This window comes from Colius striatus, chromosome 6, assembly GCF_028858725.1.
Source record: "Colius striatus isolate bColStr4 chromosome 6, bColStr4.1.hap1, whole genome shotgun sequence".
NCBI classification, from domain to species: domain Eukaryota; kingdom Metazoa; phylum Chordata; class Aves; order Coliiformes; family Coliidae; genus Colius; species Colius striatus.
In genome coordinates, this window is record NC_084764.1 from 11198618 (window position 1) to 11214605 (window position 15988).

The window sequence follows — 15988 nt, forward strand, 5'->3', positions numbered from 1 at the left end:
CCCCCTGTGGTTACCATGGAATGACAGCTCAGGTCCACCATGGCATTCAAGACTTGATTTCAGTTTTCTGTGTCTTCCCTGACTACGTCAAAAAATGCTACAGACAAATGCTCTGGCTTCATGAACAGAGTTGATGGGATAGTATTTTAACCCATGAACTTCAAGAAGCAAGGTGTTGCAAGGCATTGCTTTGGTCTTAATCACAGATGAAATGTGAAATAACCCAAACACATAATCTCGTGAGGACTGAATAGCCCAATATCAAAAAGATAATCTGAGGAGAGAAAATAAAAAGAATGCTCTGTCACATTGCCCACAGTGCACCACAAGGGCTGTTTGCAACAGCAACTGCAATGCCATTTTGACTGAGAAAAAAAATACTCTCCAGTTTTGACTAATCCAGTTCGAAACTCCGTCAAAATACTGCTTGCATTTTGTCCCTTGGGAGATGAGTGAGAGAGAAAGCTCACTCTGTATTTTCAGTTCACTTGTGATACTGAACGTGAGGGAAAGCCCTAGATGCCATATACTGTCTTCCTTTCCTTCCTATCCTCTTCCCCCACTCCAAGCACCCTCTTAAACCACTGCTTTTTTGGTTCAAACAACAAGACTGAACAGGTGATATTTTAAATAATGATTGAGGATTTTTTTTTATTCATTTGTTTCAATATCATTACAGAAAATGTTATGGTACAGAGTTGTTTAACATTAGTTTTATTTCTCTGCTCATTTAATTTCCACACGAATGCTGGTAACACTAATATCTGTACAAGATCGGTCTTTGATTTTTTTTTAGGTTTTAGTTCTGTACATTTTTAAATGTATTGGTTAAAAAGGCTGTCAGCACTTAAGGAAGCAATTTTTTGTTTGTTTGTTGAAATAAAAGGTATCCAGTTACTGCCCAAGAGTACTGAGCTGGGTGGCTGCTGGGACAAGAGAGATCCCTGAATGCGCCGAGAGGTGAGAAAACCTCAGGGCTCCATTGGGTTCCCAGCATAGCCACTCTGCTTTTGGCACTGTGCACATCAACACGAGATACAAGATAAAGAACAAGCAGAAGCTCTCTGTGAAGCGGTTATGAAGCATACTAATAAGGGAAATCCAAGTGTTGTCTACACTAGTATAAATAAGAGACAGCCTTGTCTTAAGAGCATAAGTAGTTTTATCTTAAAGATGAGAAAAAACACAAGTTCTGCAGGCACCTACTGCTGTCTACTAAAAGCTACTGCTATTAGAACTAGCATTGAACACACAAAGCAATTGCAAGGAAAGGAAAAAGTTGCTTTGATATAATCAGAATAAATTTCTTTGTTAAGATTTGTTTTAAAGGTTTTTTTTTTTAAAGGTATTTATTTAAATTCCATTTGAAATATAATTCAAGGTGTTGACTATACTGATCAACTTTTATCCAAATCGGAAAAACTAGCTGTGCCGTTGCATATTACAGGATACAGTCAATGATATGTGGACATGCATCAAAGCTTCGCTCTTGCTGGTGACATCATAGCCTTCCAATGACCATGACATCCACCACCTCCCCCTTGTGAAGCTCCACATACTGCTCTGTCTTTGGAGGTAGCATCAACAGTCCATTGGCGCTGCGCATACTCATCAGACGACTGCTCATCTGATTCCCTACAGGAGAGCGAGAGAAATATGTCAGTGAAGTTTTCAGTTAGTTTTGACTGCCACAACACACCATCCAGGAAATAAGGGCTGCTCATAGGAAGAAGTTCATGATGTCAATTTATTCACGGAGCTAGGATCTTGTTGTTCCAAGGTGGATGGAAATGGAGAACTCTGGAAAGAATCAAACAGCCTCCCATTGCTCTGGCTCTCAAAACCTTCATTACCTTTGCAGATTTCTTTCCTATCCAGCCTTCTACATTATCTCTGCCTCATACCTTGTCATAGTAAATGGCTTTTCTGTTGGGACTTCTATTCCTATTAAAATCACTTTATTTTTTCAATTTGCACCCCTAATTCCAATTATGCAGTGCCTAAAACAGGCACAGTCTAGGATGTCTTTAACATACTGTTATAGAAAAAGTTTTATTAACTGTATTCTTCTCTCTGAACAATCTTTTTGAGCATTAGTAGCCTCACACTGGTAGTTAAAAGTAGTTGAAGCCTTTTGCTGGAAGAGGTGATGGAGAGCAAACTTTTTGATAAAACCAGTGCTGCTAACACAGAATACAGCAGATGCAGGGAGAAAAAAGAAGATAAGGACTGAGGAAATAATTCCAAGAGGATGAGGTAACTTCAGAAAAAGACCAGCACAATGACAAAGAAAATCAGTAAGAAATTGAGAGATCATTGACCAGAATGAAGTGATTGTACTTGAGGGTTGAGTGCTGTGTGGCAGGGATATAAATGGAGGGTGTGAGTCCCCCTCCAGAGGCACCCTGCTTGAGTTGTAACTTGAGAACTGAGAGGAACTGGAAATCTTCACTTGGACTTCACATTTTTCAGCAGCATCATAGGGTTCGACTCTGTTATGGTGGTCAGCTGTGTGAATTCCTACCATATACCACCTCTAAAGAATCGGGTTTTTTCAGCATATGAAGCTTCACAACATGTCCTGACGATAAGCAGTATCATATTGGTAGCACTGACAAAAATTGAAAGTGCAATAAAAAGTCACATCCTTTAGTTTCTTGGTTTTCAAACTTCCACATTGACAATCATTCCAATCTGTGTGCTTGCAAAAGGGAAGAAGTGGTGCACGACATACCAGAGTTAACCCAAATACAGTGTTACAGATGTAAGCAATACCTTGACTTATACCTGGAAATATGTCAGAGGCTGCATAAGAGCTTTCCATGAGTAAACAGCAAGAAGCATTTGAGCTAATGTTTTCCCTGTGGAGACTTGTTTGTAGTGCTTTGTATTGAACAAGTCAGATGTAGTAAAAGGCAAGTTGTTGTTTAAGGACCTGAAACTCTTGAGAAACTGTCTGCGGGAACTGGGGCTGTTTAGTCTAGAAAAGAGGAGACTGAGGGGGGATCTTATTAATATTTACATATATCTGAATGGTAGGTGTCAGGAGGTTGGGGCATCCCTTTTTTTGATGGTATCTAGCAACAGGACAAGGGGTAATGGAATGAAACTGGAACACAAAAAGTTCCATTTAAATATAAGAAAAAAACTATTTTACTGTGAGAGTAAGGGAGCCCTGGCACAGGCTGCCCAGGGAGGGTGTGGAGTCTCCTTCTTTGGAGGTCTTCAAGACCCACCTGGACACGTTCCCACGTGACCTTATCTAGGTTGACCTGCTTCTGCAGGGAGGCTGGACTAGATGATCTCTAAAGGTGCCTTCCAACCCCTACCATTCTATGATTCTATCAAGCTAAAAAAGTATTCAAATACAGTATTTACCTCAACTGGAGCTAAGTATCCAGAAATATCCCTAGGCAGCAAACACGACTAATGAAAGTCTTAGTCTGGTTTGAAAGAACATATACAGACTCTGCTATCTCTTCTACTTTCCTGTTTCAGCTAGAATCACACTTCTTTTATTTGTATTGTTCCTACCTATGCCTCAACCTTTGTTTAGCATATGCATAAGAGCAAAAGTAAACAAATGTGCCTGTGAGTGCAAGTAAGCATGGGTGGACATTTATAAAAGGAACGTGTGCATATGTGCAAACATATAGATATATTTTGTGTGTGGGTGTATAGAGGCAAGTTATTCAAATGAAGGAAGTTTTGATGATTAAGTTGGTAAGTCATATAATGACTTAATTTTTTACTAATGTACATGTATGCACATGCACAAGTGTGTCAGCAAATAACTCTGCCCAAGGAACATAAAGAAGGTTATCTAAAAAAACATTTGCACATGCTTGATTGCTCTTAAAGCAAGGACCTGCGTGAGTGTGTCTGTCAGTCTGTGTGACTGGGCACTAACCTGTACTCTGTGCCCATGGTAGTGGTTCTTGGTGATGCCAAGTCAGTATGCACCGATGATATTCTGGGCGGGGGTCCAATTTTACATCACATGATAACTGTAGAAGAAGCAAAGAAAGGATGAACGTGTCATGCATTCAGATTGCACTGTCTAAGATAATGGAATCACCTACTCCATTATTTTTCCTTAAAAACAGTCTGAAAAATCTTGCACTTTGTCTAGCACAAGATCAAAAGCCATAGAAGATAGAGACTGCAGTATTTAAGGGAAATACAATTGTGATCTTATAATATGATGGGGTCTACATACATTAAGTGCGATATTCCAAAGGTATTCCTTTACTGGGAAGTTAAAGACAGTATTTATCTAGAAAAGAAAGCTTTATCATTTCTGCTCTCTGGATTAAACTGCATGAAGATAAAAAATTTACTTCCTTTCAAAATCCTGCTAGCCCTGACAAAAGGGAAATGACCAGTCTTTGAAATGAAAAGACATGGGAAAAAGACATGGAAAAGACGGCTCATAATGGAGTTTTATGGAACACAATGGAAAATTCATGCAAAAGGGAGGCTCACTACAAATTGCTCTCTGCTTTAGAATATTTTAGTCATGAGGTAAAGAAAAATCTGGATGCCTGAAGAAGTATGAAAGAGATACAGAGTATGCAGGAAGATAAAAGTGCATAGCCACTAACACTGGGAAAATGATAAAAGGCAATGCTTTCCTTGGTACCTCATTTTAGTAAAAAAAATAGAATACCATGCCTTGAATCTTTATTAAACAAAGTTACAAGATCCATGATTTCTTATAAGAATGAAACACATAGTTTATGGGATTTATATTGCTTAGGGTGGGGTTCATGTGGGTTACTTATATGAATAAAAACAGAAAGGGTTTGAAGTTTATATTTTCTATTACTAATACAGAACTCTCCAGTTCTTTAGGTATTCCCAGATTACTTTGCCTTTTTTATCATGAGTTAAAGCACTTTTTTTTTAAGACGTGAAAGCATCCTTTCAGCCTGTCTGGCAAGTGTCTGACTCTTCATCTGTGTATCTGGTTCCAAGAGATAGCCATCTAATTCTTGGAAATTATGGGACTGAATATTACCATAAACAGAGACTAAGAACGTAGCTCTGTTTGGTGTGAACTTCCTTTAACTTCCAATTTGAGTCTGGGGCTCAGATTGCCCAAACTAGACAGACTTTCAGATCCCAAGAAGCTGTGCTTCAGCATCATGAGAGAATTTTTAAATAAAGGACAAGCTTCTTACCCTGGCTTTGATGATGGTGGGCCGAGGATCCAGGATGCCCTGCATCTTCCTCAGTGCAGGAACAACAAAGAGATTGCAGGTGACAACAGCTGACACAGGGTTACCTGTAGGGTCAAAAACAGTTAGTGGTGACTTCCTCTTGACTTACGCTGAAAATGATCTAATAATTTTATAGCGATTGCATTCTAAAGGACTCTAAAGAGGTTTTCATGCTATGTACAGGAAATGTTTCATTCAAGGCTGGAGTAGCATGTGGCAAGTACATCTGTTGAAAGCTCCATTCTCTGGCTGACTGTGTGCAGAAATCCTGCTCTGACCAGAACTGCCCCATGCTCTTCAGGCCTCACCATTTGCCTCTGTTCCTTTGTTGCCTTTTGTCTTATGCCAAGATTTGCCTGGGGCTGGGGCAGGGTTTATTGTGCACAGGAATAGGTCCTACATCTGAAGTACTGTGTCCAGTTCTGGGCTCCTCAGCTGAAGAGGGACAAGGAACTTCTAGACAGAGTCCAGTGCAGGGCCATCAAGATGATCAGGGGACTGGAGCATCTTTCTTATGAGGAAATGCTGTGGGACTGTTGAGCCTACAGAAGACTAAGGGGGGATCTTATTAATACTTACAAGTATTTAAAAGGTATATGTCAAGAGGATGGGGCAACACTTTTTCAGTTGTCTCAAGTGACAGGACAAGGGGTAATGTATAAAAGCTGGAACACAAAAAGTTCCACTTAAACTTAAGAAAAAAACTTCTTTACTGCTCAGGTGAGGGAGCCCTGGCACAGGCTGCCCAGGGAGGTTGTGGAGTCTCCTTCTCTGGAGGTTTTCAAAACCCACCTGGGTGCATTCCTGTGTGACCTGATCTAGGTGTATCTGCTTTAGCAAGGGGTTTGGTCTAGATGATCTCTAGATGTTCTTTCTGACTCCTACCATTCTATGATTCTATGAATTATGATTAAGGTTTCAAAAACCTATGGAAAAAAATAACTTTCAGTTCCTTAACAGAGTGGCAAAATGCTGTAGTACAAATTCTGAGGAGAATTCTACTGATTTATACATTTTCTGTTGACTCACAGGAGAAGTGTATGATCAACATCTGTCAAACACCACTTGTCTTATACATCCACACTTCCCTGTATGACAATTCTAAACCAAACAGTACAATCAGACAGATTCTCCATTGGTCTCTTCCCTGGAAAAAAACCAATGCACTGCAGCAACTAAGAGAGACAAAAAGCACTAGGGATACGTGTAGTCAGAAATCGAGGCAAAGCCAGAACAATAATAATAAAATTCACTTCTCCTGATTTAGGGGGGCAGAGATTTGTAGCCAGATCCCTGAGGAAATGTTTCTTCTGAGCCCGGTGATTTCCCAGGGCAGGCAGCGCAGGCAGGAGGTGCAGGGCTGCTGCCCTCTTTTGGTTCCACACTACAACTGTGATAAAAAGAATATTTTGTGCCAAGTTCCTCGGCACTCCCCTCCTTTTTGTCTTCCTTTTCAATACTTCAGAGTGGATGCACTGAGTTATACGTGCAGAAAATTTACTGGGAAGGTAAAGGGAGCTGTAGGAAAAAAAGACCCCCGATATAGTATCGCTTATAAAACCCAAGGAAATTGCTGGATGGAAGAAATCATAAGGCAAATTCTGAGGAAATGAACAAGAAAGAACTGCTTAGCATGTCCCAGTAACTTTGTCTCTTCTGGAAATTTCTGCTAAAACCTTACAAGTACCTTCCTTAGGGATGTCAACACCAGACATAGGTGTTGTGAAACATCACTATTGTGTTTGATGTCTGTCATCTACGCACAGCAACAAAAGTAATCCACAAAACATCTTACCTGGGAGTGCAAAGATTATTTTCCTTACACCATCAATATCCAGAGTTGCAAAAGTTGTTGGCAGGCTATGGAAAAGGAAAGCCATTTAATATCTGCACTAGAATTTGATGAAGATAATTATTATTTAAAACATTTGAAAAGAAAACAAAACAGGATCTCTCTCTCTCTCAGCAGTTCATTAGCACCTGCTGCTTATTCTGTACTGGGTGTATAATCCTCTCTTTGTGATGATGAGCAATTAGTTTTTCTTGGTATTCAGCTATGAAGTATTAAGTAGACAATTTTGCTTCTGGTGAGGAAACATCTCAGAGCAGATGAACTAGTAATCAAAAATCTAAATCCTGTCTTCATGCTAGAAGCTTATTAATAAAGAAGTAATGTTGAAATTATGCAGTTACAGCATGGTATTTGGTTTTCATACAAGGCTCTCCAATTATTTAAACATTGACTCCAATTACCTTTACTCCACTGTCTACAGCAGTAGTCACAATGGAGCAGTATTTCAGAGCAGCAAATGCTAGCTAGTCTGCAGATGAACAAATTCAAATACTCAGGCAGAGCTATAGTCAGGTTACCAGACCTAAGTCAGTCAGTAAAGCACTCTCTCTACCTTTCAGAGCTGTTCCTGAGTGGTCTTCAGGGCTACAAATAGGACAGGAATGTGATGGCTTAAGAATGTCTGACAAAGAAAAGGGACTCATCCATTAACAATGTTATCTGTATTCCTATGTTAGTATTATTCTTTTAAACATTAGAAATCATACTCTACAGGAGAGGTAACTAAGATGAGTTCCTTATCTGCCCAGTAGATGATAGCTGTGACCAGCACCTACTCTGGAGATTTGACACACTACCTAGTTTTTTATCTGCTACGACTGATCAATATCCTACTGTACCAGGAGAAACTGATGCTTGAAGTTTTTGATTAAAATGTTGCTAATATAATGTGAATTATGTGCCAGACCTCCAGATCTTATAACCAGTGCACAAACTGAGGAACAAAAAAATCTAACTGCTAATCCATATTTATTGGAAAATATGAATTCTCATGTGAGATTTCAACACCAGCATTGGTAAAGTCTCATAGTACTTTCTTCTAGTAGTGCTGCTACAGAAGATACAACCTTACAGTAGCTCAGCAACCTCTGTATTGAGTGGAGGAATGCCAAATCCCAGGCATCACTCTGCAGTCATGCCCCACATCAAAATACAGGCATATAAAGCAAATTCTGGCTTTGCTCTTGGAACTTATTTAAGGGATTTTTCCCCCAACATAATAATCATAATTCATATATTTTAAGATAGATTTAATAAAAACGAAGACACAGTATTTGCTGTCGCACTACAGCCAATGAAACGAGAGTCCTTACATTCTTAGTAAGATTAGATGACCAAATGTTTTGGTAACAGTAAGAAATATCTTTCCTACAGCAGAAAATGAAAATGGATGTTTGGGGAAAAGAAGATTTCTTACAGCTTTTATGGTTATTAAAAGTTTGTTGCAACAAATCTACAGAGGGATCACCAGAAGAAAGAATTATATTCGATTTTGGATATGCCAGAACTAGAATTTAATATTCTGAATTATCTAAATGAAGTTATCCATTCTTGTCAGCAGCAGAGGCTGAAGTGCAGATCCTGCTTTTGGGACTTCCCCACATCAGTTGTAGCAGTATGAAAGTCACTGAGCAATTTCCATGCCTGGTCTGTATCCAGCATGGGGAAAAAACATGCTTTCAGCTCATTGTTCCCTTTGTGGAAGGAAGGTAGTGGTAGTAGCAGCACAAGTACCAATCCTACATGAAGTTCTTTACTGGATTGTATGCAGAGAAAGTAAAAGAATTTGTCTACTTTCACTGCAAATGCCCTCTTTCCATTCTGCTCTCTGGCAACAGTTACGGGAATCATTCCTCAGAGCTGCACTTGCCCTTGTGTTACTAGATTGTGCCAACCTCACTTGCAAACAAATTGCACTCCTGAGTTAGTGATGCAGAGCTGCAGACATCCTTCTCCTACTGTGCTGTGAAAGGGAATTCTATTTTCAACACATGTAGTTTTCATTTTTTCTGCAAAGTACACTTCCAGACTCATTGACAGCAGTGCTATAGCAAAGGAATGGAATACTGAAAAAGTTTTCTGAGGCAAACTAAACATATGAAGGACTGTGTTTACGTAAAAATTACTATGCTCAATATGCCAATTAGACAAAACTTTAAAGATCAGCTGTCAGTCCACCTCTCAAGAAATTGACTGTTTGTAGGAATATGATTTATGCAAATTTTCAAGTGAAATGTGATCCTTCTATTTCCCAGTTACTTGGTAACAGTATCAATATCTGAGCTGTGTGATCACAGTGATGGCTGTGGCCATGTTTATACTATGCTAGTTTCTCCCCAGTCCCCAAACTTGATTTGTAACAGTTACCAGAGAAACATCTCTTACTAACAAAAAGTAATCTCTCTATTCCAGTTAATTTCAGCCATAAAGATGATGACTAATCTGCCAAGGATCAATTTTCTTTCTTTCCCTTACATATCTACCATGTGGTTTACGGTATATTCAGAAAAATGAAATCTACTGAAACACTTATGTAGGACATTTAGCCTAATATGTCCTCCATTTATGCTGCCTAAGTAGAAAGATTTCTTACCCTGGTTTCATAAAAACTCTGCCAAAGTGAATCTGGGCATGAAGATCAATATCCAGCACCTGTTTTAGATAGTCCTGTTTAAATTGAAAAAAAGAAAATCGATTAACATCAATGTGGCTTACATCATCTAAGGATTCAAAGCAATTAATATCAAGCAAAGATGAAAGACTTCTCATATCCTGAAAGTGCTACAGTCCAGGGAGGAGTTTCCAGTATTTGAAAGAAAGCATTTTCAAAAGGATGAGATGAAGATGAGATTCATTTTAGGTGCCAAACTTGACTCCACAAGGACATACCAATGTATGTACTGAAAAGTCAGCTGCAGCATCAGAATTTTAGCAGATACCATAAATACCTGCTAAAACATTCTCTATGTCAAAGATGGAAGAATAAAGCCTTTATATTTCAAAGTTAGGACTTAAAAACATCAAGTTATTTAACTTTTGTCATGGAAACTATCTAGCAGCAGAGATGTCCTAGTCCTTTAAAAATCAATACTATATTGTAAAAATCATAGTTCTTTAGGATACTGTAATTACTGTAATTTCTTGGGGACATGGTCTAATTCACAGTGGTCAGGTTTAACAGTCTTTAAAAAGGAAAAAAACTGTGAGTGCCTCATGCATTAGTTCAAGTTAAATGATTTTGCATAAACACCATCAATACAATTATTAAAAAATCCAAATTGCTCGTTTAGTCTTTATTGAGAACTGCTGTGCTCAAAGATGCAAAATCCTATCTGTTGTGTTTAGTGAGACTAATGACACAGGACATGACAGTCATCTGTGAAGACAGACCATGGAAGCAGTAAATCTGAAGCTCTCTTACTGTTTTCTCATCTTTTTTTGTGTTTGTTTTTTTTGGTGTATGTTCAAATACTTAGAAAGCAGCAACTTTTTTCAGACAGGCAACTGAATAATTCTCAATTATTGACTGCATTGACCCCATTTTCACCTTCTATTTACTTATTGGACATTCACAGTTGTTTCACTAAAACTGTTAAAAACTCAGTATCAGAAGGGTAACCATCAGTGGAATACAGAGCCTATTGACAGTGCTGCTGCCCCAAATTCCGAGTGGGGAGAAATTAGCCAGAAGGCAGGAGTGCCTGTAAAACTGTTCAGCGGTTCAGTCACTTCTTAGTTCCTATGCCTGAACTATGTCACCAGCTTCTCAATTTAAAGATCGGCACCTGTCCATGATTATTTTTCCAGGAATACTAAGGACAATAATGGGATTGAAAGTAATAAGCACTGGTTTAATTAGTTACCCATATTCATGATGTATGCAACAATATGATTTCTACTCAGAAAAGTGACAAAAAGTGGTCTCACGTTTGCCATCTCCTAATGACTGTCTTTCATATCTGTTAATTATGAAAGATGTTTCTTTTACCTGCCAAACTAACAGACTCAGCCCGGGATCAAAAAGTAATCTGAGTTCTCTTTGACATAAGTCATGATTAATAAATGTCTTGCAGATTCATCTACACCCCCCCAGCATCTGTGTATCCCTATTTTCTTTGATAGTTTTGGCACAGGGATTACTAACAGGAACTCAATCAACAATTCTGTTAATGATTCAAAAGGCAAATATATCAGCTCACTGCATCTTGTATGTGTTGCCTCTGTACGAGTATCGGGCACAAAATGTGATAAACCTATTTTTGTAACAGATACAGCTTTGGCATATTCAGGAAACAGATCTGCTGACTAAGAAAGAGCTATTTCTATACTCAGGTTGTTTTTCAAAGTACTTTTAAAGTAGCTTTACTCTAGCTACAATTTACTTGCTATAAGAATAAAAGTCTGTTGCCTTCATGTGCCTTTAACCAAGTACCTTTCTTGTAACTACATAAAGTGTTCCTTAAATAAAAACACATTTGCAAATTTCTCACATCAAGAATTAAAATCTTCCCTGTTGTACTATGTCTACAGTAATAAGAACAAAGGAAATAAGGATAGCATTGAAGACTATTTTCTTAATTAACTCACAAGTAATTGTTCCCCCAAAAGTAAGACCCCTTTCCAACACACAGTAATACAAAGGTTTGTATTACTCTGACGACAGACTCTGCCTTGAGATTCTTACATATATTGTAGCAAGTCATGCTTAAATTTAGCATACCTTTTCCCCCATAGATACACCTCCTGATGTAATGATCACATCAGCACGGCTGATACCCTCATTCAGTGCATTCAGCAAATCATCTGGGCTACAGAAAAGAAAAGGCAAGTTGATTAGTGGCATGGAACTATTACAATTTGTAGTGTGTCTGTGTGCACACAGACCGATGTATATACACACATGTATGTTAAGAAAGATATACGGCTCTAGGATAATGTAAGATCTTTTCCTTCTTCAGACTCCACAATGCTCTATTCAAGCCAAGGACGGAAATCTCATTAAGTGAACACCACATTATTTGGCACCATTCTGTCTAAGACCTTTGCAACAGGCACAGTGGGATACTTTAGGCTGGGACTGAAGAACACTAATGCGAGTGTCTAAAAGTATGTAATTTGCACAGCAGGCAGCAATACAAATTATGATATATAGCTATACAAGGAGACCTGATACATGAAAATTACTGGCCACTAAGCAGGCTACAGTACTACCTGCATAGCTTATTTGATGTGTGCAAAAATGAGAGTAAGGTTCCCCTTCAAACTTCCATCATTGAAAGTGGTAGTAAATCCTTTATCTTCCCCATTAGAGGGCTCTGCAGTAAAGTCAGCTGTACATCTGATTCATCTTGAAAATGCACAACCAACCCTGTTCCAAGTGTCTATATATCTTCATAAGAAACAGTATGGGAAGCTGTGATGTTCCTCCATACAGAGTGTAACTGTGAAGATGAAGGATAAAAGAGGAGTATACAGTTGACCTTTCAAGGACCAATAGAAATTGTGTGTTTCAAAGGTCTCAGAAAAAAAAAATCCTTTCCTCTGGGCATCCAGTCTTTGCCCCTGGTTTAGTGAAATAAAAGCAGCAGTTTGCATTATGCGATGCTGTGTGCACTACAAGTTATGTGACACAAGAAAAACTGTGCTCCCTCACCAAGCAGATATCTCAAGTGCATGCAACTCTGTACATTCCTTATCTCCTGACCAGGGAGCCCTTAAGTGTCCTTTGCCCTGGTTATGTCTTATAGACAGAAAGACATAAGACTCTTTAGCCACCATGTCCTGTGATTGATGCAGCATCTTCTTTGGCATCACAGTCTGGTTATCCTGCAAAACTTTTCTATTTTTGTTGAGTGACATCCACTCTTTAAAGTGACATCCACTTTGTAAGAAATAGGTAACAAACTAGAGCAGTAAGAAGGGTTGCTTCCCGGTGCCACAGTATAAACTGTTATCAATCAGATAGAATTATTACAAATTACCATTTTTTCCAAGACATGAGTGGCTGCAGATATTGTGTCATGCCCCCATGACTTTTACTTAGAGTACTGGGTATCTTGGATATTCTAAATGGCCTATAATGAAGGGCTGAACTCTGTTTTCTTTGGGAGAAAATATAAAACATATGGATTCAGCAAAACCCCCTTCTTTGTACTTTGAGAAACAGAGACATTTTCTCAGCTGCCCTTTCTGAAATCGTAGGATTGCTTTACCAAAAAATCAGCACAAGACTACACTAGTTGTTGAAGGCAAGAGGAAAGCAGCAAGTCTGTGGTTGGCTACTGTCTGCGTCTTCTTCAGAACCAACTGTTTCAAACTGTCTAAGTAGTAATCTGTATACAATTAGATGTTGATTAAGATTGTTATAGAGTCTGTAATAGGAAAATTCTCTCAAGATCTAAGTATTCCTTAATCCTTGACAATGAAGGTGAAGACTGGAATGCAATAAGGGATAAACATTCATTACATAGGTCAATATGGGCCTTCCTGAAGTGTAATGATCGCCTGTCACTTTATGCTGCTATTACTATGCTAAGACTGCTTTCACTATATTTTTCTTGTTAGGCTGTGATGCAGCTGAGAACCTTACCTGGAGCTTGCTCCAGGCTATTTCATTTTATCTTGCTTAATTATTTAAGTTATTCATATGTAGCAAGACCACCTGTCTGGGAACATCCTAATTCTGGATTATGAAGTGTGCTTGCTTTTAGTTATGGCTTGAGAATAATGGAAGGAACAGTAAAAAGCAAACAAGTCTTAATTTAACTGTTGTTAAATGTAACAGAATTGCTCAACTTACATACTGAATACATATATATGTGTGTGTAAATATGTATCTATAAAATACTTAACAAGAGAATAAAAATCCCAACTCAAACCAGGTGAGGACTCAATTCACGCCTTTGTTTATGAGGGTAGCGTACCACTGGAGTAGTTCATTATACAATTTTAATTACATATCATGTAAAAAGTTGAAGACTACTGGACTCAGTGCATTTTTTTAGCATTTCAGGTAGAATGACCTGTATAATACACTCCTTTCTTTAACTCTATATAATGCAAGAAATAGAAAAATTCTACCACTAAAACTTTATCCAACCAATAGGACTGCATATCATCTTTAGATAGTTGCAAAATGCACTGAATTCTCCCCACATGAAATATATGTAATAAATGGAATGATTATGCTAGTTTTGTTTTCGCCAGGAAGAAAGGAGACACTGTCCTCCCTTGCCTTTGCAGAAAGCTTCTCTCTTTTTACTGTATTTGGGACATTTCTTTTTGTCACTCAGGTCTGTCTAACTTTCCATCCTACTTGAGGCTGGTAGTTCCATGACTCTGCAATGAACACAAAACACTCCTTAGAGGAGTCACTTGCTGTAATCTTCAATCAACACTGCAGTAAACATGTAGTGGATTTAGTGCAGAGACCTATCACTCAAAGTGCATATTAACACATACTCAGTCTAATCAGATAACAAGACACAACTTCTCATTTCCTGCTTCTGCAGGGGGGTTGGACTAGATGATCTCTAAAGGCCCATTCCAACCCCTACCATTCTATGACTCTATGATTTCATTTGTTATATATCAAAGGGTTGACATGGAAAAAGAATAAATAATTGAAGACTACAAACTTGTGAAAGAATAGACAAAATATCTGGCATCTGAGCATAACAGGACAATTGCTCTAAAAGGCCTGTGACAAATCACCATGAGTAACACTCCCTGTCTGAGCTGATACAAATCAGAAGCTATATTCTGAAGCCCTGGCCACTGCTAGGGGCAGGATACTGGATTAGCTAGACTAATGGTTTGATTTACTATGATAAACCACAGAATCACAGAACGGTAGGGATTGGAATGTCTTGTGCTATTCTTGCATTTTTTTCCTTTATGGACAGAACTGTAACAGGTGCTCAAATATAATGGTGAATACCTTAATCAATGTAAAGTACATTTTGATGGTAAGTCTCATTTCCAGATAGCAAAATTGCTCTGTTTCATTCGGTGATATTCAAAGTCGGAGTGACATTGTGCAGGAGAAGGGAGTGTGCTTTTCTAGCATGCTGAAATGATTAAAAAAATTATACTCTCTGTGTGTTTCAGATCACATCCTACCATCTTTGGACCTTAGGAAAATTTGTTCTATAAGGATTACTGACAATTTTCGAAACTATTCATATAAGTAAGCAGAAATCCAGACTTCCAACAGTACTAATCCCCATCTACAGCAGGTTGTTTCTGCACAAATATTAAGTGTACATACATTTCTGAAGCAGCAGACATAATGCTTTGCATAAAGAGTACACGTACTTTTACATTTAATGATATTCTCTGCTAATTTTGCCAATCAGATAAACAGCATATTTACTGCCTCAATTTCCTGACCCTGTTTATTCAGTTTTATGGAACAAAATGAGCAGTACAGTCTATTTGGCAGGTCTCTGTTGTATAATGGCAGCAGCATGCAAAGGATGCATGCAAAGTAAGCAGATACATGACATTGCAGCTGATATGCCACTGGACATCATTCATTTGAAGAGAAGGTTTGCAGGATGGCAGTGTACCAGAATAGGAACACCTTCTGGATTCTGGAAAACTTCTGTTTTTCACAGATAATTTGTGGAAAACTGTTAGCACTTGGTTACTGAGTTGTCTTTGAACTGAAAAGATACACACAAGCTGAAGAGCCTGAACAAGGGAATGATGCAAGTCTCATTAAAATAGACATCGGACAAGTAGAAGATTTTTTTCCTTTACCTCTCTCAAGAGAAATAGCTACAGTACAGTGAAGACCAAATAATTCTCTATGTTTTAAGTGGTATTTTGAAGTACCCTAAACTACAGTGTTATTTTCTCTTCAAATATAAATTGTCTGTTAATCCACTTCTGTTGATCCTATTGTTGTACT

At 38.3% G+C, this 15988-nt stretch overlaps 1 protein-coding gene across 3 annotated transcripts in view; it reads right to left on the reverse strand.

Moving 5' to 3' along the window:
- Positions 1-647: 647 nt before the first annotated feature.
- The window catches only part of GPHN (gephyrin), a 303175-nt gene continuing 287834 nt past the window's right edge, over positions 648-15988 (reverse strand). For all 3 annotated transcript variants that reach the window (XM_061998238.1, XM_061998239.1, XM_061998237.1), the window contains 6 exons: positions 11795-11882; positions 9668-9741; positions 7018-7082; positions 5184-5287; positions 3911-4007; positions 648-1635 (listed from right to left, as the gene is read on the reverse strand). In XM_061998238.1, the coding sequence (XP_061854222.1) occupies positions 1502-1635; positions 3911-4007; positions 5184-5287; positions 7018-7082; positions 9668-9741; positions 11795-11882 (562 nt within the window). In that variant the 3' untranslated portion in view covers positions 648-1501. The remainder of the gene's footprint in view (positions 1636-3910; positions 4008-5183; positions 5288-7017; positions 7083-9667; positions 9742-11794; positions 11883-15988) is intronic.